The sequence below is a fragment of the Cyprinus carpio genome, chromosome A2, assembly GCF_018340385.1.
Source record: "Cyprinus carpio isolate SPL01 chromosome A2, ASM1834038v1, whole genome shotgun sequence".
Classification (NCBI taxonomy): domain Eukaryota; kingdom Metazoa; phylum Chordata; class Actinopteri; order Cypriniformes; family Cyprinidae; genus Cyprinus; species Cyprinus carpio.
The window spans coordinates 24450740-24475275 of record NC_056573.1 but is presented as its reverse complement, the minus strand read 5'-3'; the positions used below and the strand labels follow the sequence as shown (position 1 = coordinate 24475275).

The window sequence follows — 24536 nt, the reverse complement described above, 5'->3', positions numbered from 1 at the left end:
CCTATAACTGTATAAGATTAGTTTATTAATACTATTTAATGAATAACATTGTGTTTAATGCACATAAATTCCATTACTTTTACATAAATCTTATTGTTATTATTTTAATATAAATCATATTGTTTCAAAATCAACAAGTTGTAAATGTAAGTAGCTTTTAATGTGATAGGGCTGTTTTCAACGTTTATGTTATTGTGTTACTGGTTAATTTCATCTTATAACATCAAACTCAAAATATTAAGATGAATAATAATATATGGAACTACGTATTTTTACTAAACAGTCTTAATATTGAATTCATTTTCTGCGTTTCATCTCTAAATAAAGAAAAAGTCTATATCCTCAGGGTCTTCAGGCTCGTCGTCATTAGTGTCTTCTGTCTCAATGTTATCTATTGTGAACCGTCTTGTGAGGGAGTCCCTGAAAAAGGTGACTTTCACTTTCTCATCACAGGCTTTTGATGATCTGGATCTGTCCATGATTTCAGTGCACACATTCATGGCTTTACTGCGCTTCATCTTCAAAGAGATTGAACATCAATTATTAAACCATTAATAGAGCAATAGGTGATAATAAAACCAGCAATAATAAATGGTTAAATAATATTCTAGGACAGACCCTGTGATAATTATCCTGCAATCTGAATCCATCTGAGAGCTCTGCAGAATCCTCTCTACCTCCTCCAACAACAAGCCACTATTTTCTCTGCAGTCATATCTGAAACATTAACATTTCAATACCATTATTTCCATTTTTAATGGAAGTCTAAATAACAAAAAAGTGCATTCAGGGACAAATAGCACTTTCTTTTAAACATCCTCATACCTGATCTCCTGAAGACTAGGACAGACTTCAGTTAAGAACAGACACCTCTTCACCCAGTTCTCTGTTAGACTGCTGATCTTGAGTCTGACCTTCTGCATACCAGGAACTGAGAGCAAGGTGGACATCAAATCACCCACGAGCTCTTCATGATCTTCACATCTTGATTATGGGAAAAATTATTAGACTTGAAGAATGATGAATATGTACATTGCATATTTTCAAATAAAGAAACACATGTGTTGAACTATAAGCAAACAATTGATATTCAGGTAAATAATGAAATGGCAGAATCCTTACCCTTCTTCTAAACCTTTAAGGATGTCAAGAGTTTCAAAGAGTTCCCGTCCATCCAGTTTAGGAAACTCTGAACATGGTATTATGAATGAAATGAATGATAGAGATGTTTCACTAAAGCAATCGTGGGGCAACTGAATGTCGACTGTCAAGCTTGAAATAAAAGACAACCAGATAAGTCCCAAGTTAATTTTTCTATGGTTATATTAGAAATCTGTGTAATTTCTTTATGACCAGCACAGTTAAGGATAAACTTACGTAGAGTCTGTGTTTCTGGTGATGCTGAGAGAGGAACACACATTGAGCACACTGTGACTGTTACTGTACTCCACCTGCAAACTGACAGGCTGATATTTTAAAAATGCACACTTTAATGTACTTTAATATCTGATCATTGCCTGCTTTAAGTTAATCTTCGAGTATAAGAAAATAAAATAACAAAGATGATATAATGTTAAAATATGATAAATAATTTTGATCTACTGATTTCCAGTCAAACAGCCCAAATCCTGCAAACAACTGATATTTTTAAATGAGATATAACACAACCTCTGCTGATTTAAAAGAAATCGGTCATCACAAACGTCAATATACTTGTCATTTTAAACAAAGATGTTTTAAATCTTCTTCCACAAAAATAATTATCTAGTTTTAGAGTCTCTGGTCTCTTTAGGTTATCATACCAGATGTTACGGAGACTGGGACATGTGTGACACATGGAGAGGATCTTTGCAGCCAAGTTCTCGGTCAGGCTGTCGGTGGTCAATTGCACCTCGTTCACAGCAGACACCGAGTGCAGGGACATCAGCAGAGCATCCACACTCTCGTCTAATGTAGGACTTCTGTTAATGCATTGAAAATGATTAGCAAAAATATTATTTAATATTCAGTTTCATGGTGAATACCAAAATATTCAGTGATTATTTTTACATTATAGAGATCCCTTTGCATTTGATATATGCTTTTAGAAAGTTGTTCCAGTCACTGCTAGTTTTTTCTGGGTTTTCAGACAGGTTGAGCTTTATGCTTGAGAACAGTGACTTTGTCCTGGGACTGGAGCTGTTGCACTTCAAAGTCAAGCTGAAATAAAAACAAAAATTGAGTAGGCCTAACAAATACCACACTATTTGTACACAAAGATTCATAAAACAGTGAAATAAAATGTTCGTATTTGCTACACAAATGTTTTTTTGATTACTGTTAACAATTTACTGCCTTCTTGACCACTCGTAACTGATCTTATTTGTTCTAAATAGGCTCATCTCACAAAATAACATTGTTGAACAGTTTATGTTACCTGCATTGCCCTGATAATCTCCTCCACATCCTGAGATCTGAGCAGACAATATGCTCCACGCTGTCCAGTTCATAAGAATCACTTTGGCTGAAAAACACATAGCCTCTAATAAGTTTCTTAGCAGACAGTATGGTGTTGTAGAAGAAAGTAATGATTTTAACAGTTTATGATTCTCACTTGGTTTCATCGCTGCAGTCACTGAGAGGTGAGGATATGCCATCTTCATCACTGTCATCTGACATCTGGGTTTGGGACCTGTGTTTACATTTTTTTTTTCTTTTCAGATAACATCACAGATCCCTTTTACTTTATCCCATCTCCTTCAACAACCTTACTCCTTTCTGGTATGTAATGCCCAGTTTTTACAATCAATAAAACCAAGTCCAAGGCTATATTTTGTTTCACTCTGAAATACCACGTCAGATTATGTAAGTAAAATGGGTTATGAATCCATTCAGTCTGTCTAAATCACTGTCTCTACTCTCACTCATCCTATGGACACTGAAAAACAACCAATATAACTACATTTAAGAACTAATGAAAGCACAATGAAATCTGAAACAGAAACCCTAACCCTAACCCTAACATTGTGTTGTGGTGGTGGTTGTTCTGTTGTATTTTTTTTTTCTAAACTTCATCATCTTATTTTTTATCTTACATTATATAAAGCTTAACAGATCTAGTTTGATTATGTAAAGCTTAAAATATATAGTTATTATATTATATTATATTATATTATATTATATTATATTATATTATACGTTCATACTCGAATCCTCACAAAACTACAAATCCATTAGGTATGTTTGTGAATGACATGTTATTAATTAAAAGTTATATTACCATGGTGTATTTTGTTACACACTAATAATGTTATTTTTTAATAGCATTTTTTTTACATGGTGTTTTTTTTTAGTGAGTAATAATGTCTCTCTCTCTCTCTCTATGCTCTAATTTAAATGTGTTCTTTTATAAAGCTTTCAGGGGCGTTGCACAAGATCCCGGGCCCTATGCATAGGCAGTCCTGATGGGCCCCCATGACCCCCCCAATGAAAATATCCAGGAAAAATAAAATATATTCCAGACTTTTCAAGGGCCCTCTCTTCCTTTGGGGCCCTGGTAATCGGTACTGGTTTTACCCCCAGTCCGACACCCCTGAAAGCTTTAGTTAGTCTTCATGGATGCGGGTCATCCAGAATATAGGAAACACTCCTGCCTTACCTGAAGAATTCATTCCTGTAGTCCTTCTTGAAGTTCGCCTTACTTATCTCAGGCCGCTCGACTGTCACAAAACTAAGCCACAAATTATATTATGAGATTTTGTCAACATTAAATTCAATTCTGAAAGGGTTCATTGTGAATATACTAAGTCACTGAGAGGCTGCAAACACCCAGTTGTGTGTACTGTGTAAATAAGAGTAAAGTGAATTCTCACTTGAATGAAGTCAGACTGGTGTTTGTCTGAATGAGGTCCAGGACTCTGGACGCTCCATCCACAGTAATGAATCGGGAGAATAGATCCAATTCCTTCAAACCAGAGACTGAGTGCAGGACAGAGAGCAGATCACTCACACTCTCATCATATTCTAAAGAACTGTAAAAAACACAGAAACACAGATTTTTGAAGCACTGGTTGAACTAAAACACTGCTTATTTATCGGTCATTCTCTCAATTTAACAATCAGATATAAAAACACTCTCTTTGGTGAAAACATTGACTTACAACTCAGTCAAGTCTTTCAGCTGGTTGTAGGCCTGAAAGAATCTTCTCCAGTCAGCATTTGCATTCTCAGAGTCATCTGTCAAAGTGATGCAGACACAGGGAAGCACTTTGTGCACTGGAGGTTCAAAAGCGTTGATATCACAGAAGTCATCTATATAATTCAGATGGTTACAGCCGACAGAGAGCCTGCAAAACAACAGTTTACATCTAAACATTTTAAATAAATCCAGTATTACTGGAGTATGTTTTACAAGCATATACTGCTTCAAAATTGTGTTTATTTCAATGTTACTTGCCATTTCTTTGTAATTGTTATCAAATGTACTATCAATTTCTGAGTGAAAACTGTTTCAACACCATTTTTTTTTTTTGTGTGTGTATCATCGAATCTAGAGTGCAAAATGGGGCGAAAATCTGTACCAAACTTGTGTAGTGTATTCCAGCCAGGGTTAAATGTCAATTATGAATGTTACTGAATAGTATTGTATGTTAATTTTTATTGTGGATATATTTTATCACTCCATCATCTCTCAATATACCCAGACTCTCCACATCACTAACAATAGACAAACTGGTATTCAGTCTACCAAAAGAGAATTTATTGAGTTTAGTTTTTAATACAGAAAGAACATACAACTATTTTCTTACAAATGCATTGCGGCAGTACCATGGCTTCAGATGGTAACATGATACTATGATATATACCATGGTACTGAATATCTACCATATTAATATAAAATGGTATTTGCATCATGGTACATCTTTGAACATTTTGTACACATCAGGTTATTCTTACTGCAAGTGAAGTAAGCTGGAACAAGACAGGAAGAGGGTCAACAGACCAGCCGCCCAGCTCTCAATCAGGTTGTTTAGCCAAACTTTTACTTCCTTCAGACCAGGAAGAGTGTGAAGGAATAGCAGCAGAGAATCCACATGATAGTAAGAGTGTGGGCATATAGTCTGCCTGTATTAGAAAAATTATTAGATTCTCCCCTGGCCACTGAACCAAACAATGCATTCTTATATTCAACACCCTGTATGAAGCATACTGATATCGATGCTCATATTGGAAATTATGACTTAATGTTATAAAGGAAGTTCAGAATTTTTACGTTTTGACTGTGAAACATAACTATAACTGAAGTCAGTTTAAATCATTCAACTCACTGTTCTGTCAACTGAATGAGTTTGTAAAGCCTTTTGAAAAGAACCTCCCAACTGGCACTAGACCCTTTAAGAGGAGGCAAACTGAGGCTGAGCTTCACCAGTGCCGGTTTGTCCAGTTGATGTGAATATACCGACTCTCCATTGCTACCAGATCTGGAAAGAAACATTCATATTCATACAATAAATGTACACACAGTGGGACTTAAAATGGTTATGAATTTAAATTTCTTTGTCTTGATTTTAAAATAAATAAGAACACAGGATATTTCATGGATGAGTTCTAACGCTATATCATAAGCCCATCTGTCCATTGCAAAACTCAATGATGGATTTTTCCTTTCACTGTCGTGCATCTTGTACCTGCAATAGATTTTACCAACAGTTAGTTAACGCAACCACCGACAAATCAAGTCAAAGGAAAAAAAACAATGACTTACTCTTTAAATGGCTTTCTAGAGACTGAAAATGTTGAACAGACCCTTTCCTCATCACTAATAATGAGATTGCTCAAATGAAACCTAGAAGGTCATAAATGTGTTATAAAACAAATCAGTCTGAATTAGTGAACTTAATTTAAGAAGTAAATTTACAGCCAAAGAAATCAAAATGTAAATCAGCTTGAGATTACAGCTTTATATGTAAACATTATTTTCTCTTACTTTATGTGAGAAATCTTTGGATTGACTTGAAGGTAGGACAGAATCTTAGAAGTCCAAATATCTGTGAGGTACTCAGCTTGTATGTCCACCTCAGTTAAACCAGGAACACAACTTAGAAAAGACAGCAGTGCATCCACATTCACATCAAACTCAGTGTTTTTCCTGGGAACAAACACACAAATATTAGCAGATTATATTATGAAATATTGGGAAATTAGCAAAATTGACCTACATATCTGAGAAGCTCCTGAGGTTTTGAGATGTCTTGAGTAAGTCAGTCATGGGTATTGCAGAGAAAGGACAAAGACCAAAGGATATTTTTGAAAAACCCTGATAATAACATAGCCCAAGTTTTTCTGAGGTTTCACCCTGATGCCCTTCTGAGTGCCCAACAGTAAACCTGAAATGAGGAAGAGCAATTATTCATTATTTTCCATCAACAAATGTATCTCCAAGGGGGGCTTTTTAAAGTTACACAATGTTGTATTTTTTGTGAATAAATTCAAGAAATATTAACTGAGATTGAATTCACTTACCAGAAGGAATCGTTTTTTCTTGCAATAGTGAACTCTGAGCAAAGACTCTTGTCCATGTTTTCTGCTTGACTGGCAATACATACACTGAGAAATCAAATGAAACCAAGATTAATCTAAAAGACCTGGTTTCAGATGTAAAAAGATTGTATGTATGCTTGTTTTTACAATCCATCTAAAACTGTTAAAGCATTCTTCTACTCTTTTATAATTATAATGCATGCAGTTTAATCACCTCACATTTATTGAGAGGCTATATAGAATATTTATACAAAAATAGGCCAAAGGTTGTGAAATGTTGTACTCAGTTACAGCATTTAAAATACATTTTCTTGCTACAGCTAACAAAGTGAGATAAAGGTATTTGTTATCAGTAATGACACCCGGAGAACATTTATTGCTCCATATCTTGACTCTTTATCACTAAAAGCCAGTGATCAGGTCAAGAACTTGTGCGTGACATTCTCCCCCCTTCTGACAATGATTTACGTTGTTGTATTTTGTTTTATCTTTTTAATATTATGTGTATATGTTTTTTTTTCTGTGAATGCACACATTCATTTCTCTTCTGTAAAGCACTTTGTAAACACTTTTTAAAAGGTGCTATATAAATAAAGCTTTCATTTATGTAAACGTATGCATATGTTCCCAATATTCATGTACAAATTTGCCTATATTAACATACATTTAAACCTTGAATGTTCATGTGTTTGGTTTACCTGAACTGTCTTCCCATCATCTCTTTTACAAGAAAGTTCATGGTTAAGTCGACACTGGAATTGCTGATGCACTTCATCACCAGACGAATGTTACCCACTGATGTTTGTCCACTGAGGGTTTTCAGGATCTTCTGCACACTTTCATCTGACAGGGCTCCATCCTCCATACTGCAATGCATTCACAATTCACTGCTTCACTAAGCATGATGTAGCATAAGAACATAGGTCGCTTCTCCATATTGTCTTCTTTACTATCATTTATAACAGTAAAACATGGATTTATGGTGGCTGCATAAAAATAAAGAACATAATATCTATAACAACACTGCAGCAGTTAAATGAGTTACCAGATTATGGTTTGACCAGGTCATTTAGTCTCTAAACTCATTTTTGAGAGAACTTTGGCATTGTTGCATTTACAAATATAAGCAGAGTTGGATAAAATTCACAAGCAAGAAAACGTTACGTCAAATAGCCCACGTTCTTTCTTCTCCCCAGGGCTGATGTCAGGAGGTCAGCATCAGCGTCACATATTGAATCAAAATCCAACCTACAAATAAATAACCAAAATCAGTTTTCATGTTGCAAACCAAACCTCTTATATAATAAAGAGAACAATAATGAGAATACATGCCATATAAAATGATATAATGGTAACAATTTTTTTTGGACACTACTGTGATGGCATTCTTTGAAATACCAAATAAATCCCATTGGATTTGAATGGTATCACCAGAGCCCTGCTTGTAAGAGCATGTAATTGAAGCACACTTACCATAAATTTGTACACCTACAAAGCACAGGGTGAAGCATCTTTAGATCCTTCGCATTGCTTTTGACTTCCATACTCATAATGCGTGAAGAATACTGGAGACAGTACATCACAACCTGACAGTCGACCCCCTTCAAAGACCAGTGGATGTTAATACCTGAGCGTTCCCACAGCTTCATGACCTTCTTCAGTATGTCCCTATCATGAAGCTCATACAGACAATGAAGAATGAAATCACTCATGTATAATGTATCCATGATGTTCTTCTCTAAAACTTTGCTGATCCATTTCTCCAGCTGTGCGCGAATAACGGTAGATGTTGACTTTGAAAGTTCTCCTGGGATTAAACGGCTCACTTTCTTGTTCGAGACCAAAAAGGAACCGGATTACAGGTAAGAGATGCTCATTGTGCCTCCCATTGCCTGCTGATTCCAGTAGCTCCTTGACTTTTAGTTGCGCCTCTGCCTTGTCTGTTAACATGTAGCAGAGAGCGGTGAAGAACTCCTGAAAGCTGAGGTGCAAGAACCCAAACATCTCCTTTAGATAAGTTCTCTCTTGCTGATGAAATGTGCACAGGAAGGGAATGTTTGGTAAATCTGAGATTGCCTTTGGAAGATTGTTTCTGGAAAAAAGGACTTGGCGTTTTGGCGTTCCACTCTCTGCTAGCTGACCCAGGTTCCTGAGGAGGTTGAGCTCGTCGTGCTGATTCAAACTACTGTGATGTTTCAAGATTGTGAGCACAAAATCAACAAATATGGACGTGGTTGTCGTCAACTCGCTAGTTACAACACCATCCTTCCCTTTTCTCTTGAAAATTGTGCAGATGATCCAGCAGATGACAGGGATGAAGCAAGCGGTGTAGAGCATCTCGTGTATCTTCACCTGCTCGTACACTTGACTTGAAAACTCTTCGTCCTCAAAGAACTTTCGGAAGTATTCACTCACTCCTTTCTCCGAAAATCCCATGATCTCCACAAAGCACTGTGGCTTTTTCAGAAACTTCTCCAGTTTGTCTACAGCGGTGGATCTCGTAGTAACCAGCAGGAAGGACTCTCTCATCATACGTCCTTTCAGAAGAGAGCAAACAATGGCCTGTGAATGGGATTTGATGTCTGGTTTTGGAGGCAGTGACTCTTTGGTTCCAGAAAGCACGAGTTCATCAAAACCATCAATGATGAACAAGATCCTCTGTGGTATGTCTTTTAAGATCTGACCAATCTCATTTGGAGTTAAACTACAGTCCAGGAGATCCAGCAGGCTCATCTCACCAGAGAGACCGTTGAGCTCTTTGCATCTCAGATGAAACACTACATCGAAGAGTCCAGCGTAGAGCTCTCCAGAGGCCCAATCCAGAACGATCTTTTGTGCAGTGACTGATTTCCCACTTCCAGAATCACCTTGGAGAATTACAGCTTTTCCAGCAACTTTTTTGGAGCCATTCTCTGGGCCGAAAAGCTGATCAAGCCTGATGTTTTGGTTTCTCTGGTTGGTTTCTCTGGTGTTGAAGAATCTTTCCCCTCTAGAGCGCATCTCGCTCTCTCGCTCTTTCTTTTCTCTGTGTTTCTGAATAATCAGCGGGTCAGTGTAGCGGTCATTAAGCAGCACCTGTTCACCAGCACGGGAGGTGTATTCTGTAATGTAGACATACTCGGACAGCAGGGACTTCTTGTATTCTGTGATCAATGTGTTTGTATCTGTTAAAAAAAAAAATGTGTTTACACAGTGGTCTTATTACAATTTTTAGATCACGGTTATTTCACCCAGCAGTATAAACAAATCAATTTGCATACCTATGATTTCAGTTCCAGGCCCTACAGTATGAAAAACAAAACTTGAGTTCTAAAATAATATAATCACAAAAAATGTAACGTTTCATTGCTTTTCATGTCCATTTCTAGTAACATTTTGTACTTTATTGACAACAAATTGAATGTTCCTGTTTAAGATGTATGTGGAATTAACAACGATGGGATTAACATTGCAAAACCATTATCTTATGTACTAATATATACTTTATCGACTTCACATTATCTCAAATAATTTTACATGGCAGTGTAAATTCAAGTGGATATTTACAAACCTGTGACTTCAGCTCCAGGTCCTATAGCAGAAACAATAAAACTTAAGTTAGAGCAAAATATTACAATATGTATAATAACAATATATTAGTTGCATTACAGTTGTGTTTTGCTGTGCTACGTCAACCAACAGAGAGATATGCTTACACACACACACACACACACACACACACACACACCTGTGAAGTAATTATTAGCAATGTTAATATTTCCAGTGACTGTTGAGTTCAGTATTAAAGGTGCTGAAATACTGCTGCTATTCTGGGCAGTGATACTGATTTTAGAGACACCAGTACTATGAGGCCCCACAGTTCCTCCCTTGTCTTCTGTGAGAAAGGAAAGAAAAGACAGATCACTAATGTAATTTTGAACCATAGTTTACATGCGAATCAGCCCTTATCTGACTGGCCTGTTTCATGTGTGACTGTAAGTTACCATCATTAGAGTCATCCATCTGCTATCTTCAGTATATCTGTGCACTCTGAAATGACCAGCTCAACCTGAGGAAAATAGGCAAGATGTCATGTAAGTGTCAATTATGGAAAAAGGCAAGAAATATTTGAATGTTTTGTGTTTCACATACTATAAATTAGCAGTATGTACCGGTAGGTTAGCTTGGCATTTACCCCCAAAATGAGTTTACTATTTAGCAATGAGTACGGGACCAATCACAATCATTTGTTCATACTTATGTCCTTCACAAAAACTGACCATGGTAACCATAGTTACCAGAGCTGTCACGTGGGTAAAACCGTACTAAAAGTGCAGTAGCCACTGATCTAATATATATTAGCAAATATATATATATATATATATATATATATATATATATAGATATAGATATATATAGATCAGTGGCAGTAGCTATGGAATTACATTCGGTTCAATAAAAATGAACGTAACTTTTTCAGAAACTATCAAAAATATGCCATTACAAAAGAAGCATATTTGAAGAGCCTGTTAAATTTGTGTATAGATATATAAAAAGATTGTTATAAACGTCTGAAAGCTTCTTTAATACGATCCTGCTTTATTATGATGATTTTACAATAGTAACAGTAATCTTTACACGTGTACAACTAGTAAAATTAAGGACTAAATGTACATCCACAAGAAGAACGCTGGAGTATGTAAAATGATCTTAATAATAGTTATGTTGAATTATGACTGACAACAAGCGTTTCTTGAATCGAATGAATTGAAAAGAACTTTATTAGCTACATGAGCCGGTTGATTTTTTTTAAGTCATGGTGCTCAGTTTAGTTTCGCTTTTTATCTGTGTTGAACAAATGTAATTTATAAATGTTTTAATTAGTTTATTTAAAAAACAAACCAAAAAATGCACTGTTAAACGTTATGAAGAACTTTTTTCGAGCCTCTTATCGATGGAGATGTTTAATAAACGAAATATAGGCTACTGGGAAATGATTTGTATTATTAGTTGTAAAGTCAAGAATGTCTTACCTGTAGCACATTTACCTGTAGCTTCGCTGTGTAGTCTCTGAGCGTTTGTCCTGAAATGATGATGCCGAGGAGGAGAATACTTTTACTTTTCATTTCAAGTGAGGCCCGCCTTGAGAGAGCAACATCTTTCTGGGCTTATGTCACGTACTGTAGTCTATACTGAAACTGAAAGCGTTCACTCACACACACAAACCGCATTTAAGACTGTGTCTGCTCGAAATTCAGTTAACTCGCAATCCTGCATAAAAGACAGACTAATTTATGCCTCAGACCCTATAGTATCAAAGTATGCTAGTAATTGGTGTGTAAATGCATTTATGCCACCTCTGAACAGCATTAAACAGTCTGTGTAAAGACACCAGAGGCCAGTTGAAGACAACACCAGAAAGACAAAATAGCTACTGGATTTAATATATGTATGATTAAACAGAATATATATATTTTTGTGTCTCAATCAGCTTGAAACAATCATGTGCTCTCAATTCTTTCTTAATAGAATACAGTTCTAATTTCCAGTATTATGAATATCTGACATGACAGTACACATGGTTTTAAATCACTGTGTTGACCAATATATTGATAAAAATTACATCTCAATATGTTTAACATAAATTTGAGTTTTATTCCATTTCTGCAGTTTGTTTTGTCCCATGTTGTTCCTAGAATTAGTAAAAAGTTACACATAAAATGAGACCAATTTTTTATTTTTATTTTAATATGCTTTCTTTATTCACTATTTCGTTTATCACAAAGAAAGTCTCTGAAATGCAGACCAGTGTGTGTTTGGTATAGAAACTGTACACAAAAGCAAGGCACTATACTGTACATTTAAATTAATATATTTTCTTTCTCTCGTCCAATATTCCATGCTGTCCGAATACAAACAAACTTGATGTCTCTCACACCTCAAGAAAAAGAGACCGTCACCAACACAACCAACAGCCATTCACACGAGAAGAACACACAGAAAATACAAACGCAGCATGTAAACTCAAAAAGGAATATTCTAAGACATATGACAACATTTAGAGCGATCACACAGGATTTTCTGCCGTTTCTTTGTTCGCTACAAAGTTTATACAATTTCCAATTATTCAGCAAACTTATCAAACATAAACACACATTACAACAAAAACCCATCACAGATCAGACCGAATGGGAAGAGGAGTGAATTGATTTCAGGTACTAAACATACTGTTTTTGATGTTACATGGACTTACGCACTGCTCACGGACTGCAAATCATCATACATGAACGTGGTGAGGAGACCCACACACACACATCACCTCCACAGACTTTATAAATACATCAAGAGTGGACAGGTGCATCTGTAGATCCTAAAGTGACCTTTGACCTGACCGTTTACCCTGTTCTCAGTGCACAATCACCTCACTTAACCGAAAGAGGTCAAAATGGCGAGGTAAGCACAGAACCGGTGGCCATGGAGGAAATGTACAGTGATAATTCTGTCACCATTATGACTTTAGTCAGGTTTTTAAAAGAGTCCTTTGGCTTTTTTTAGGTTCACTTGCTTCCATCCGGGCAGAGCGTCAAACTCTTCTCTCTTCATGTCTAATACTCTCTGAGAACATAGAAAAACTTTTAATGAGTGAAGAGAGAAAATCACACAGAATACACATACTGTACACTGCCCTTCAAAATATTGGGGTTGGCAAGCTTTTCAAAATGCTTTTAAAAAAAAAGTTTATGCTCACCAAGGCTTCCTTCATTTGATCAAACACAAGAAAATAATAATAAAAATATTATGACATATATTAAAACATCTGCTTTCTATGTGAATATAAATGTATATATTTTAAAATTACTGCGATGCAAAGATGAATTTTCAACATCTTTACTCCAGTCTTTATAGAAAGTTCAAAAGAACAGTCACTTTTGATCAATTTAATAGATCCTTGCTGAATAAAAGTATTAACTTCCTTTAAAAAAAAAAAAAAAAAAACTTGCTGACCCCATTGTTTTGAATGTAAGTGTATATGTTCAAAAACTTAAACACAATCTGATTGCATATATTACATATTATTACAATATTACATTTGCAGAAAAGGAATGAGAAAAGGTTTACAGTAACACTGTGTCTTAGCTAGGCATATTTTGTTTAAATCACAGTCAAACAGAAAAAAAAAATAAAAACTCACATTTACAGATAAGAGGAGAGAGACTTTGGACTAATCAGAATTGACAGTGGGCAAGACTACTCAGCATGCCCTTCCTGCTGCTTGTGCAGAAATCTAGATTGGAAATGATGTGCATTGTGTTAAAAATCTTTTGCTTATTACAGTTTAATGTGCAGAGACAACTTTAAACAAGCCAAACATAGACTGAACAATCCATTCAACCAATGGTCTGAATTTGGGGCGGGACCACTGGTTTGCCAACCACTGGTGGACTTTACATGCACATTGACTGTGACTGTCGTTTTTTTCTTGAAATCTTTCTGTGGTCTTAACTTAGACAAAGCACAAATGTACAAATTTGATCAGAGTTGGCGGTTTAATGTGCATTGGTCCAGGTGTCTCTGTCTCTTTAAATGGCCAAATCTCACTGAAAACGAGTGACCTTTGGTAGCTCTGTCACAGCAAATCTGTGTGACATTAACGTGGAAGAGTTAAGATTTATTACATGTTTATCATGTCACGCCTAGTTATGACACAGTGTGCTCAGTAAAATGTTCTCAGAAACATGATAAGTATAGCTGTAAAAAGAAGCTTGTGAGGATAAATGTGCATTTATATCTGCACTGTGCATGCATGCGTGTTTGTGTGATTTGTTCAAAGAGTTCTCCAGGATTTAGCTGGACAAGAGAAGTCCAAAGTGAGCGAGAAACAGCGAGGAAAACAAAGCATAAAAGTGAGGCTGTCAGGAAATAGTGCCATAGAAACATACTTTATCTCTCCCTGTGATCTCTCCCCAGATATCAGTCCATATCTGAGATACTTACCCACTCAGAATTCCCTACAACCCCGCCTAAAACGGCAAAACAATCCATTCTTAGTATCTAGTCACATCATGCTTTAAGAAACTATTCACAGGCTGAGAAGCCTACTCAGTCAATTCTATTTGTCAATTTACATTTCTTTGAGAATTTACAAGAAAAATTTTTTTTAAATTCAATATACAGTAGTAAAAATGGGCTTAAACAGCATTTTTTTTTGATTTTTTTTTTTTGATTTTTTTTTCATATGGTGCTGTACAGTGTATACTAATATTATTCTTTATTGTCCCTGTCAAATAAACATTTTTTAAAAAATCTTAAAAGATTATTTAGGAAAGTGAACAATTTTTCCTCTGTTTTCTATTTTCACACCAAATCCAAGTTGCACAGGTGATCTCTCTCATAGTAGTTTTTGGCGTTACCTCAAAGTCCTCATCGGTCAGGTACATCTCGAGTCTCAGCGGGTCGACGCCGTGGGGAAGGGGACGGGTTTGAAGTGTTGCTAGAGGATAAATGCTCTTACAGAGTTGGGCCAAAACATCCTCCACCAGAATGATCTGGTTACACACCTCTGCCTCCTGCACACACACGTAATTTTTTACAAAGAGTAAAACTTTTGAAATGTATATAAAAAATATATATTTTTCAAGTTTCCAGCCAAGCTCTAATATATTTTATGATTCAGAAATTTACAGAAAAAAAAAGTAAAAAAATCCTTATCCAGTAAATCATGAACAACAGGTTTCTTTCTTCTGTTGAACACAAAGGATGATTTTTCTGAAAGCTTTTGTTAACAGACAGTAGCCATTGGAAATAAAATACTACTAAGTCAATGACAACTGTCAACTGTTCAGTTTGGAACAACTTCAAGATTCAAGATATTTATTTGTCACATACATGGTTATATTGAGAGCATATGACCAGCAGTGAAATGTAAGTCAGGTCCACTCCATGGACAGTGCAATTATTAAAGAACACAAACACAAGAAAATTATACAGAATATATATATATATATATATATGATATGGAAAAAAGATTAAAAAAAAATAAGAAAATAAAATAAGATGCTTATTAAAAAAAAATGTGCAGGACAGTATACTGTAGAGAAGAATGTGCAAACAGGTTGTACAGGGTATTTACATAGCAGCAATAGAGGTAAAAAGTAAATAAAACAAAATTATAGAAATTGCTGTGTGCAAGTGTCAGTGTCAGTTTATTCAGTATCTTACTGATAATTAAGTGAAGTCATGTAGAGTTTAAGAGACTGAGTTTGAGTTTAGGAGCCTGATGGCCGGGGGGGAAGAAGCTCCTCCTAAGTCTCTCAGTTTTTGCCATCAGGCTACGGAAGCGCTTACCAGATGGCGGCAAAATGAAAGAGAGTTACCAGGGTGATTTGTGTCCTTAATGATTTTAACAGCTCTGCTTTTGCAGCGTTTGAGGTAGATGTCCTGCAGAGACATCTTTACTCAAAACTTGATGTTGAATAAATGATAACAATTTTCATTTTTGGGTGCACTATCCCTGGCAGCTCTGCTTTTGCATTTTGGACAGAATTTTTTACGAAACACGAACGTTCAGCATCTCACCCTCTCTGTGTTTAATCATTGACAGAAATACAACACACGTTCAGCATCTCACCCTCTCTGTGATTTCAGCAATGTCCTCTCTGTGCTCCCAGCTGGGGAACATGTTTGTGAAGGTCAGAGGCTCCAATCCAGCATGGATCAAATATGACTTCTGAGGCTTCTTCTCATTCTTTTCTGCAAGGCAAAGAGAGGCATCAGTTATCTGTATTCACAGCATAAGTGGAACAGTGACTGTACAGTATGTGAAGCAGCATATAGGTGCTGATTCAAATGCATGTTTCTGATTCGCTGGAAGACTGAAAGGATGATTGGCTTTTAAGGTTGTCAATCACCTCTGCAGTACTGCAACACAGTTTCCATAGCGCACTTCCTGTCTGAGTTCCAGCGGATGAGGGCAGAACCGGTACTCTTGGTATCCTGCGGCCACCAGCCCTGCCACAGGTAAACTTCATGATAGTTATCCACTAGGAACAGAGCTAGAAATAGACAGAGTGGGAGAAAAACATGCATAATTATTTATGACTCATTGTTTTCAGCCTAAGAGAAAGGAGTTCACATGTCATTTCTTTTTACCTGGCTGAGGGGTAGAGTACAGATCCTCCTGCAGGAACGGCAGGGAACAAATAAGGTCTGCAGCTCTGGATGGGTTGAAAAACTCCTGCGCCATAAACTCACCCGAAGAACTACTGAGCTGGAACAGACGCGGCGTGAAGTTGAACTTGCCAGGGTCTGAAAAAAGTGAGAAATATTGAAATAAAAACAGAATAAAATGTTAGATGAAGCAGAAAAAAAAAGATTGTTGTGATAAAATCATTTGTTTGAGTCTGACTGATAATAGCTCATCAATTCTTGATGATTTTCATTTGCATTATGACTTGTGAACATATTGAAGCCCATTTCCACCACATAAGAAAAAAAAAATCATGCTTTGGTAAATCATAATTATCAGATTAAAAAGTCGCAATTATGAGATAAAAAGTTAAAAACAGTACAAATTTAAATGATGAGAAAAGTAAAAAAAAAAAAAAAAAAGATGCAAAAATTTGGAGAATAAATAGTCAAAAATTAAGACAAAGTGTACTGGAGATTAAAAAAAAAAAAAAAAAAAAACAATTTCATAATTTCTACTTTTTAACTCATAATTTTGACTTTTTGTATCATATGGCTTTTTACTCTCATTATTATGTATTAGTTTGTTATAATTATGATTTACGTTTTTGTTTTATTAAGTGGCAGTTTTTTTTTTCTAATGTATGCTAATGGTGCATTGTTTTCAGAGAGATCTGGGAAGGAAAAAACATACAGGTGCACAACAAGCATGCAAAATTATGCATCTCCTCTCTCCTCCGTTGTGTTGTACCTTGAAGCATGCAGTCGTAGGCCTTGCGGTCCTTCCTGCCTAATGCTTCCCAGAATTCCACTGGCTCGCCACCTTCCTCACATTCATGAATGGTCACATTACAGCTGCTGTGAAGTCCCGCCTCCAGTGGCCGTTGAAAACACAAATATGAGTCAGATTTCAATCACAGAAACTTTCAACAATGCAATTTTTTTCCATCTTTCTGAACATTAGTGTATGCTCTGAACTCAGTTTTATAGTATTAAGCATAAATTTGTAAATTACAACAAGGAAACTAAGTTATGCATTAAAAAAATGCATGAATGACTCACTGTTCTTTGATCTTCTCTGCGGTGGTTTGAGCGACATGCCGTGTGTGTGTTTGGGTTTTACAGCCGTGCCACAGATAGATGAGGGCTTTGTTGACGTTCAGAAGGACCATTGATGTGCGTGATCGCAGACTGCTGCAGTGACACGCCACTTCCAGCAGATGGCCCTCTACAGGCACCTCACCACGCACACAGTACAGACGCCAATCATCTGAAACACAGGCAACAGTGCACAAACAGTCAAATATGAATTATGCTGCCATACAGCTTCTTGCACAGTACACTATTTTAATAAAGTACTTGAAACTCTTCACATGACCAAATGCTTCAAACAATAAAATGTTACTGTATTACTCTCCCATGAGCACATTACATGCAAGTTATATATGACAAATATGACTGTTTTTGTATTTTAAATCCAATATGGTTTGAAAAAAATAAAAATAATAATTGCTTCTGGTCCACATGTGACAAGGCAATAGAAGATCATGAACATTGCATTGTGGGACACTCTGTGCTACACTACTGTATGTGCTCTGGTTATATTTGCACATTTTGGCAAAAGTAGTAAGATAATCCATGTGCACAAAAATGCACATACTGTGAACAATATGCAGTATATCATAAACAGAATAAAAATAAAACAGTTGCACATTAATAAATATTTCTTTGTTTAACAGCATGTCATGTGACTTAATCAACATTAGAGATTCAATAAATTATGAATAATTTACTGCAATATTGTGAATAATATGCAATCAATCAAGCAACTGTAGTCTTATTAAGAGTATTTTAAAATGTAATATAATCGAATTAAAATACTTATTTTTTGGAATCGGATTACATAATCCAAATTATATGGAGCAGTTACCACCCATCATTATTCCTAACATACCAAAAATATGTACTAAACAGGAGTGTTGCAAATACGCTGGGTTCTTACTCTGAATGTTCTCCTCTTCTTCTTCTCTCTTCCCAGAATGCACAATCATCCCTCCGTTGAAACACTGCAGGAAACAGGCGGGCTCCTTCCCCTGCTGGACCTGCATCTGAATATGAGTCACAGAAGCATTGAGTGAGCGAATGAGAGAAGCAGAAAGCAGTCAAGTGTGTTTAGTCCAGTATCTCATCTTACCTGTGCTCCTCTCTCTTCATCCAGTTCAACAGTCATGAGTGCAGACGTTCCTTTCTCACTGACTGTTGAGTTTCTGCCCTGCCAGAAGAAATAGCAGCACTTCTCCCTGCCGGGACCCGCACTGCGCACCTGATCCGGCTTCTGCCTGCTGCCCACTGCACACGGACACACACATCTTTATACCAGCCTACTGTATATAAAGGGGGTGTATTGCATACTTTTTATTTTTCCCCTTTAGCCCACCTTCCTGTATAATTTCATTCAAAATAGTGTCCTAACTAAATTTAATGAGATTTTTTTTAAATAAAAATATAATTTTTCCTGTGCACACTAAAAAAATAAAATAATAATAAAATGATACAGAACAGCACAATAAATGACAACAACAGCAATTAATCAAAAACATAGTATTCCACTAAACAACCAGATCTATATTTTTTATGCATGATGTACATAAGCACCTGTAGTATCTGAATGAAGTTCATCTGTTCCAGTGACGTTACTAACCTGCCGCGCTCACCATGTACTTCCATTTCACTACATAAGCGTCTCCCTCGTGAAACTGGCCGATGCTCTGCTTTGGCAATCGGCTGTAGTCAAACTCCAGGATATGCCACACGTCAACCGAAACAGTGCTGATCTCCAGAGAGCGCATGCAGTCGTCCAAGCTGTTCTCCACCGGACCATGTCCTCGACCCACATTTTGACCGTCCAGAACTGTGCTGATGGGTGAAAGCGGGACCGGCAGCATCAGAGAGGCGCTGTACGCCTGGCACTCAGAACGAGAATCTGTGCCCGGTGACTCCTGATATAGAAAGAAGAGCGGTCGAAAGAAGAGAATAAGGAAAGGGGGAAGTTGTGCTCAGATCAAAAGAACAGATGGGAATCAAGAACTTCCTATTTCAATGTAATACGTAATACCCAATGAATTAAAATGAAATATTTTGAGCATAGTTGTATATTGTGATTATTATTGTGTTTATATGTTTAATATTATAGTTTATTATTATAGTTTCTTAGACACACTAATGTTTAAAAGTTTGAAGTCAGTATAACTTTTTTTAATGAGAAATAGCAAAGATGCATTAAATAAATCAAAAGTGACAAAAGACAGGAATTTATAATGTTACAAAAGACTTCCATTTCAAATAAATGCTGTTCTTTTTCAATTTCTGTTCATCAAAGAATCCTAAAAAAAGTAACAGTTTCTACAAAAACATTAAGCTGGACAACTGTTTTCAATATTGATAAGAAATGTTTCTTGTGCAGCAAATCAGCATATTAGAATGATTTCTGAATGATCATGTGACACTGAAGACTGGAGTAATGATGCTGAAAATTCAGCTTTGACATCACAGGAATAAATTACATTTAAAATAAATATACAAATAGAAAGCAATTATTTTATATTGTGATAATACTTCACAATATGACTTTTTTTAGTGTATTTTTGATCAAATAAATGCAGCCTTGGTGAACAGAAGAGACTTCTTTCAAAATCCCTTAAAAAAAAAGTGTAGGTTTAGAACCAGTTATGAAGGCAAATCATTATAGGAATCATTACATTACTCACAATTCCCTTCCCCAATAATAAAAATCAAAGGATTTTTCCCGTTCCATCTTCCAGAATTTCAGCAGATGCTGACACACGCAGCGACCCACCTTCTGCTGGAAGGGGTGTTCGATGACATCTTTAGGTGACAGTCTAGAAGCATCTCTCCAGTCCAGGAACTTCTCTTTAAAAAGACATGTTTCATTATATTCGGTCAGTCTGCCAAATATGGCCCAGTCTGGACGACCTTGACCTCTCCTAAAAAAAATTACCACACAAACAACCTTACACTGAGATTCTCAAAGTTAAGTGGATAATTAGTGTGTGTGAAACTCAATGTAATTAATTTAGATAAACCCCTGAAATGTGTGTGAGCACCTTGGTATGAGTGTGTTGTGTCCTCCAGGGTCCAGAGGGTTGATGTCACAGTTGGTATAATCAAAGGTCCCGTTCCAAAGATGCTTGGCCAGCTGAAACGCCACCTTCCTCTGTGCCAGTGTGACCTCTTTACCATGCCACACGTACACTTCACTGCCGAAATCAAACACTACTACCTAACGGGAGAAAGAATGCTAATATTGAAATAATGCATGAAGATGTTAACACAATATATAAAAGTCACAAAATGTTATTTTCTGACCTCTTTAGAGCCCAAAAGTGAACTACGAGGCACTTTCCCCCAGAAATCATCATCTGGAAGCAGTTTATCGTCCACAAGACGGAAGATACAGTTCGTCTCCACAATGGCACTTTCAAACTTCTCATCCTCGTCTGGAGACCCGGCCGCTGTAACCATTACACACACACACACACACACACACACACACACACACACACACACAGCATAAGGACAAATATTATACATTTCAATTAGGATAAAAGTACATACATTTCTATTTTTGATTTCAGGTCACGTACGTTGGTAGTTGCCTGTTCCTCCCAGGATCTTCCAGAACTCTGCAGCTGCGGGGCTTTGTGAGTTCACCCCTTCTTCAATCGTCTCAACCTCTGCTGCTCGACAACCAAGGTCGTGGTTCAGCTGGATGAAAGTGGCCAGTTCAGATGCCTGGAAGTCAAACGGAACAATATAGTAGTGAAGCACAAAGCTGTATGACCATATGAAGAATAACGTGCGTAAGAAGTCAGAGTATCAGTCAGGTCATACCTTGGCTCTCTCAATGACATTTGCAAACTCTCCAGTCCAAACGAAACAATGCTCAGGCGTAACCAGCAGAAAACAGTCACCGCTGTTCAGAGAGGACACTCTAGGCTCCACTAGTCTGGTCTGGACATGACGTCGACCTGGAGAACATTCATGCACATATCATTTAACACCCAGACTAAAAACATACTGCTGCAGCAAAATATCACAATATTTTCTGCCTCCTGTGGGCTATATGCTGCATTTTAGCCAGGGATTATGCTAGTTAAGTCATTTTTCTGTCTTCACTGGAAGACAATCAGAACACATTTGATGTTTGGACCAATAGAATGGATTTCCAGCTTAGTAACAAAATAACTTTCCATGCATCACTTTATCACATCGTGCCTGGTAAGGAGACAGTGTTAGAGTCTGACAGACTGACCTTTGACCTGCATGAGCATGAGTTTTTTGTAGGGAGCTGCGCTGTTATTAGTCATCTGCTCTGAGATGCTGACACTGCGCAGACTCACGCTGCTGTAGCTCTCTTTACTGGCCAAACCAGCCAGAGCTGCGTCTGACAAACTGGTGCTCTTGCTCACTGGAAAACACATAAAAAAAAATAAAAATAAAAAAAAACACAATTACAACAGAAACTATAATACATTTGATTAATCTTCTTATTTTGATAGCCAAATTTCATTCACGTAAATGCAAATTTTCAAAGCAGAAACCTTGCAGCAGTATTTTGAGACTACTTTTAACTTATTTATTTTGAATAATTATACATCACTTTTACGTTTTCCCTTTTCTTTCCTTCATTGGTTATAAGTTATTCTCAATTTTAAAAAATGTCTGAAGCAATGTTATTTTATTACCATTTATTTACTCATATTACATTTATATTAGTATTACTACTATTATTCTTATTATTTATAATAGTATTCTATACTATTACAGTACTTAATATTTTGAATATTTACAGTTTTCATTTAAATTTTGGTTTAAGTTTTGGTTTAAGATTTAGTACAAGTTTTGAGATATACTTTTATTCATTTTTATATTTTTATTTGGTTTTAATTTTTATTTCAATTTTAGTTTTAGCAATTTTAATACTTCAAATGAAACTTTTTCCAGTTATCTATAAATCAATGTTTCTGATTTTTGTGTAGGATATTTTTAGTATTTCATCTAATATTTGTAAATTATTTATAGCTTTATTTGCTGAAAATATAGTCAACAATAACAACACTGAACTGAAGCACATTTCCATCCACTGCTTGTCAACTCACTTTTCTCCTGTTTAATTCTCTTGGCCTCCAGCTGCCCCACGTTCAGTCTCTCCTCGGTGTACTCCTGTTGGATGTCTTCTCTTGCAGCGAGAATCTTTAAGGGGTTTCTGGAGGCCTGGACATTACGGGAGGGACGAACGGCCCGCTTGTGCTGCACCATTGCTGATGTCAACCTGGGAGTCAAAGAGAGGCCAAAAGTTAGAGAAATGCAATAAGTAACATTAAACAAAACTTTAAAGCCAAACATTGTTTTAAAGTCACTCCTAATGGGTAAAATCACTAACATCTTTAAGTTTAATTTATTTCAAAAGTGCTACTTTAGCAGTTTCCTGTGAACAGCCCAAAGAAAGTGTCTTACTCCGCTTTGGTAGCAATTGATTAATGTCATTATTTGGATTATATCAATCATACTGACCAAACTGATCTGACAACAATCTTTCAAGTGAGATATTTCTTTAGAATTTCACATGTAGCCTATAAGGTTCTACTAAAAGCTATACTATGCCTTATAAGAAAAGAAAAAAATTATTTATAATAAAACATAAATATAAAATAAATCTGATTTTTTTTTTTTTTTTTTTTTTTTTACATTTTATTAAGTTAATTTAAATATTTTTAAATATAAAAATAAATATAAATACTTGTATGTATATTACAGAAACACAAAATCTTACGTTTGAGTTTGTTTTCCAAAGATGGCATCAAAGTCCTCATCCAGATGCATTCTGCTACTCATGCTGCGGGGAATATCTGTCATGTGACGGTAAAATTTTGAAAAGATACCATCATCCAGTCGCATCACTTCCTTCACGGCTTTCTCTGTCACTGTCAAAGTTGTCTCCTGCAAATCTGATACTAAAAGGGAAGAAGAGATTGAGATGACAGTGCAACAGAAAGAAATGTGAAATATTTCACAACACCGAAAGAAACATTTTCAGGTAGAAATGGAGTTATGTTGGTTTAGTTTAAATTTTTCATTTTTTTTTAAAAATTATGGTGTATTTATGATTTTTAATTTTTCTTATATAAAGGGCTCATAAAAAATAGAAGAAAGTCAACAGATTTTGCATCAATCAACTCACCTTTACTGTTCAAACGCCCCAAAAACGTCTCCAGCTTTTCCAGCTTCTTATCAGACTCCATTTCTGCAGCATATCAGGTCATTTTGCCCCAGTTATAATGTTGCAACAACATACTTTCTCAAACTTTATGATTTTCTAAAGAGGAATATCTTCATGAAGTGTGTGTTTGTCTAATGTACCTTCTTGTGGTTTAGAGATGGCCGGCACACTGCTCTTCAGTTTAGCAGAGACTGGAGACAGAATAGGGCTGATCACTGCAGAGGAAGCAGCCAGACCTGACACACAGACAGTAAAAAATAATTACTATCATACATTTGTACCATGATTTACAGAAGACAGTCACTAAAATGTCATTCAGTGTAACAAGTTTATGTACCTAAAAATCTTGTCAGGCATATTTAGAACAAGAATTATTAGATTATACTAAAATACTCTATTTAAGGATCACAGTGCATCTCTCCAACACTAATTAACTGTGATTTTAAATCTACAAAACTCATTGCCACCATCCTTCAAACTACTTGGTTTTACTGATTTCTGACATTTGTCAGCAAAATGCTTTTAATAATTAAAAATATAATAAAATTTAGCA

The 24536-nt window shown here is 36.1% G+C and overlaps 3 protein-coding genes across 7 annotated transcripts in view; all 3 read right to left on the bottom strand.

The window, feature by feature from the left end:
• Nucleotides 1-206: 206 nt before the first annotated feature.
• Nucleotides 207-5069, bottom strand: LOC122134867. The gene is made up of 14 exons (XM_042711838.1): nt 4936-5069; nt 4656-4722; nt 4140-4327; nt 3852-4010; nt 3638-3709; nt 2594-2671; nt 2417-2503; nt 2050-2199; nt 1803-1961; nt 1378-1458; nt 1123-1272; nt 826-984; nt 619-717; nt 207-519 (listed from the first exon to the last, which is right to left on the bottom strand). The coding sequence occupies exons 6-14, from the start codon at nt 2656-2658 to the stop codon at nt 318-320; spliced, it is 1152 nt and encodes a 383-aa protein (XP_042567772.1). The 5' UTR covers nt 2659-2671; nt 3638-3709; nt 3852-4010; nt 4140-4327; nt 4656-4722; nt 4936-5069; the 3' UTR covers nt 207-317.
• A 3016-nt stretch (nt 5070-8085) lies between these two features.
• On the bottom strand, nt 8086-11849 carry LOC109095617 (NACHT, LRR and PYD domains-containing protein 1 homolog). Of its 5 annotated transcripts, none has more exons than XM_042711798.1 (6): nt 11532-11844; nt 10503-10567; nt 10247-10390; nt 10070-10090; nt 9780-9800; nt 8086-9683 (listed from the first exon to the last, which is right to left on the bottom strand). In XM_042711798.1, the coding sequence occupies exons 2-6, from the start codon at nt 10519-10521 to the stop codon at nt 8224-8226; spliced, it is 1665 nt and encodes a 554-aa protein (XP_042567732.1). In that variant the 5' UTR covers nt 10522-10567; nt 11532-11844; the 3' UTR covers nt 8086-8223. The 5 variants fall into 5 exon arrangements, with proteins under 5 accessions (XP_042567732.1, XP_042567737.1, XP_042567712.1 ...); XM_042711803.1 differs by having other exon boundaries at nt 11547-11844; XM_042711778.1 differs by having other exon boundaries at nt 10247-10393; nt 11532-11842.
• Nucleotides 11850-12235: 386 nt separating this feature from the next.
• Nucleotides 12236-24536, bottom strand: part of LOC109095019 (supervillin-like) — a 38102-nt gene continuing 25801 nt past the window's right edge. Inside the window, 20 exon segments of the mRNA XM_042768234.1 lie at nt 12236-13113; nt 14910-15065; nt 16127-16248; nt 16407-16550; nt 16648-16803; nt 17435-17570; nt 17748-17953; nt 18686-18791; nt 18878-19032; nt 19385-19682; nt 20540-20687; nt 20808-20983; nt 21070-21215; nt 21348-21495; nt 21595-21731; nt 22016-22171; nt 22863-23035; nt 23537-23717; nt 23945-24007; nt 24124-24221. Of these exon segments, the coding sequence (XP_042624168.1) occupies nt 13027-13113; nt 14910-15065; nt 16127-16248; nt 16407-16550; nt 16648-16803; nt 17435-17570; nt 17748-17953; nt 18686-18791; nt 18878-19032; nt 19385-19682; nt 20540-20687; nt 20808-20983; nt 21070-21215; nt 21348-21495; nt 21595-21731; nt 22016-22171; nt 22863-23035; nt 23537-23717; nt 23945-24007; nt 24124-24221 (2992 nt within the window). The 3' untranslated portion in view covers nt 12236-13026.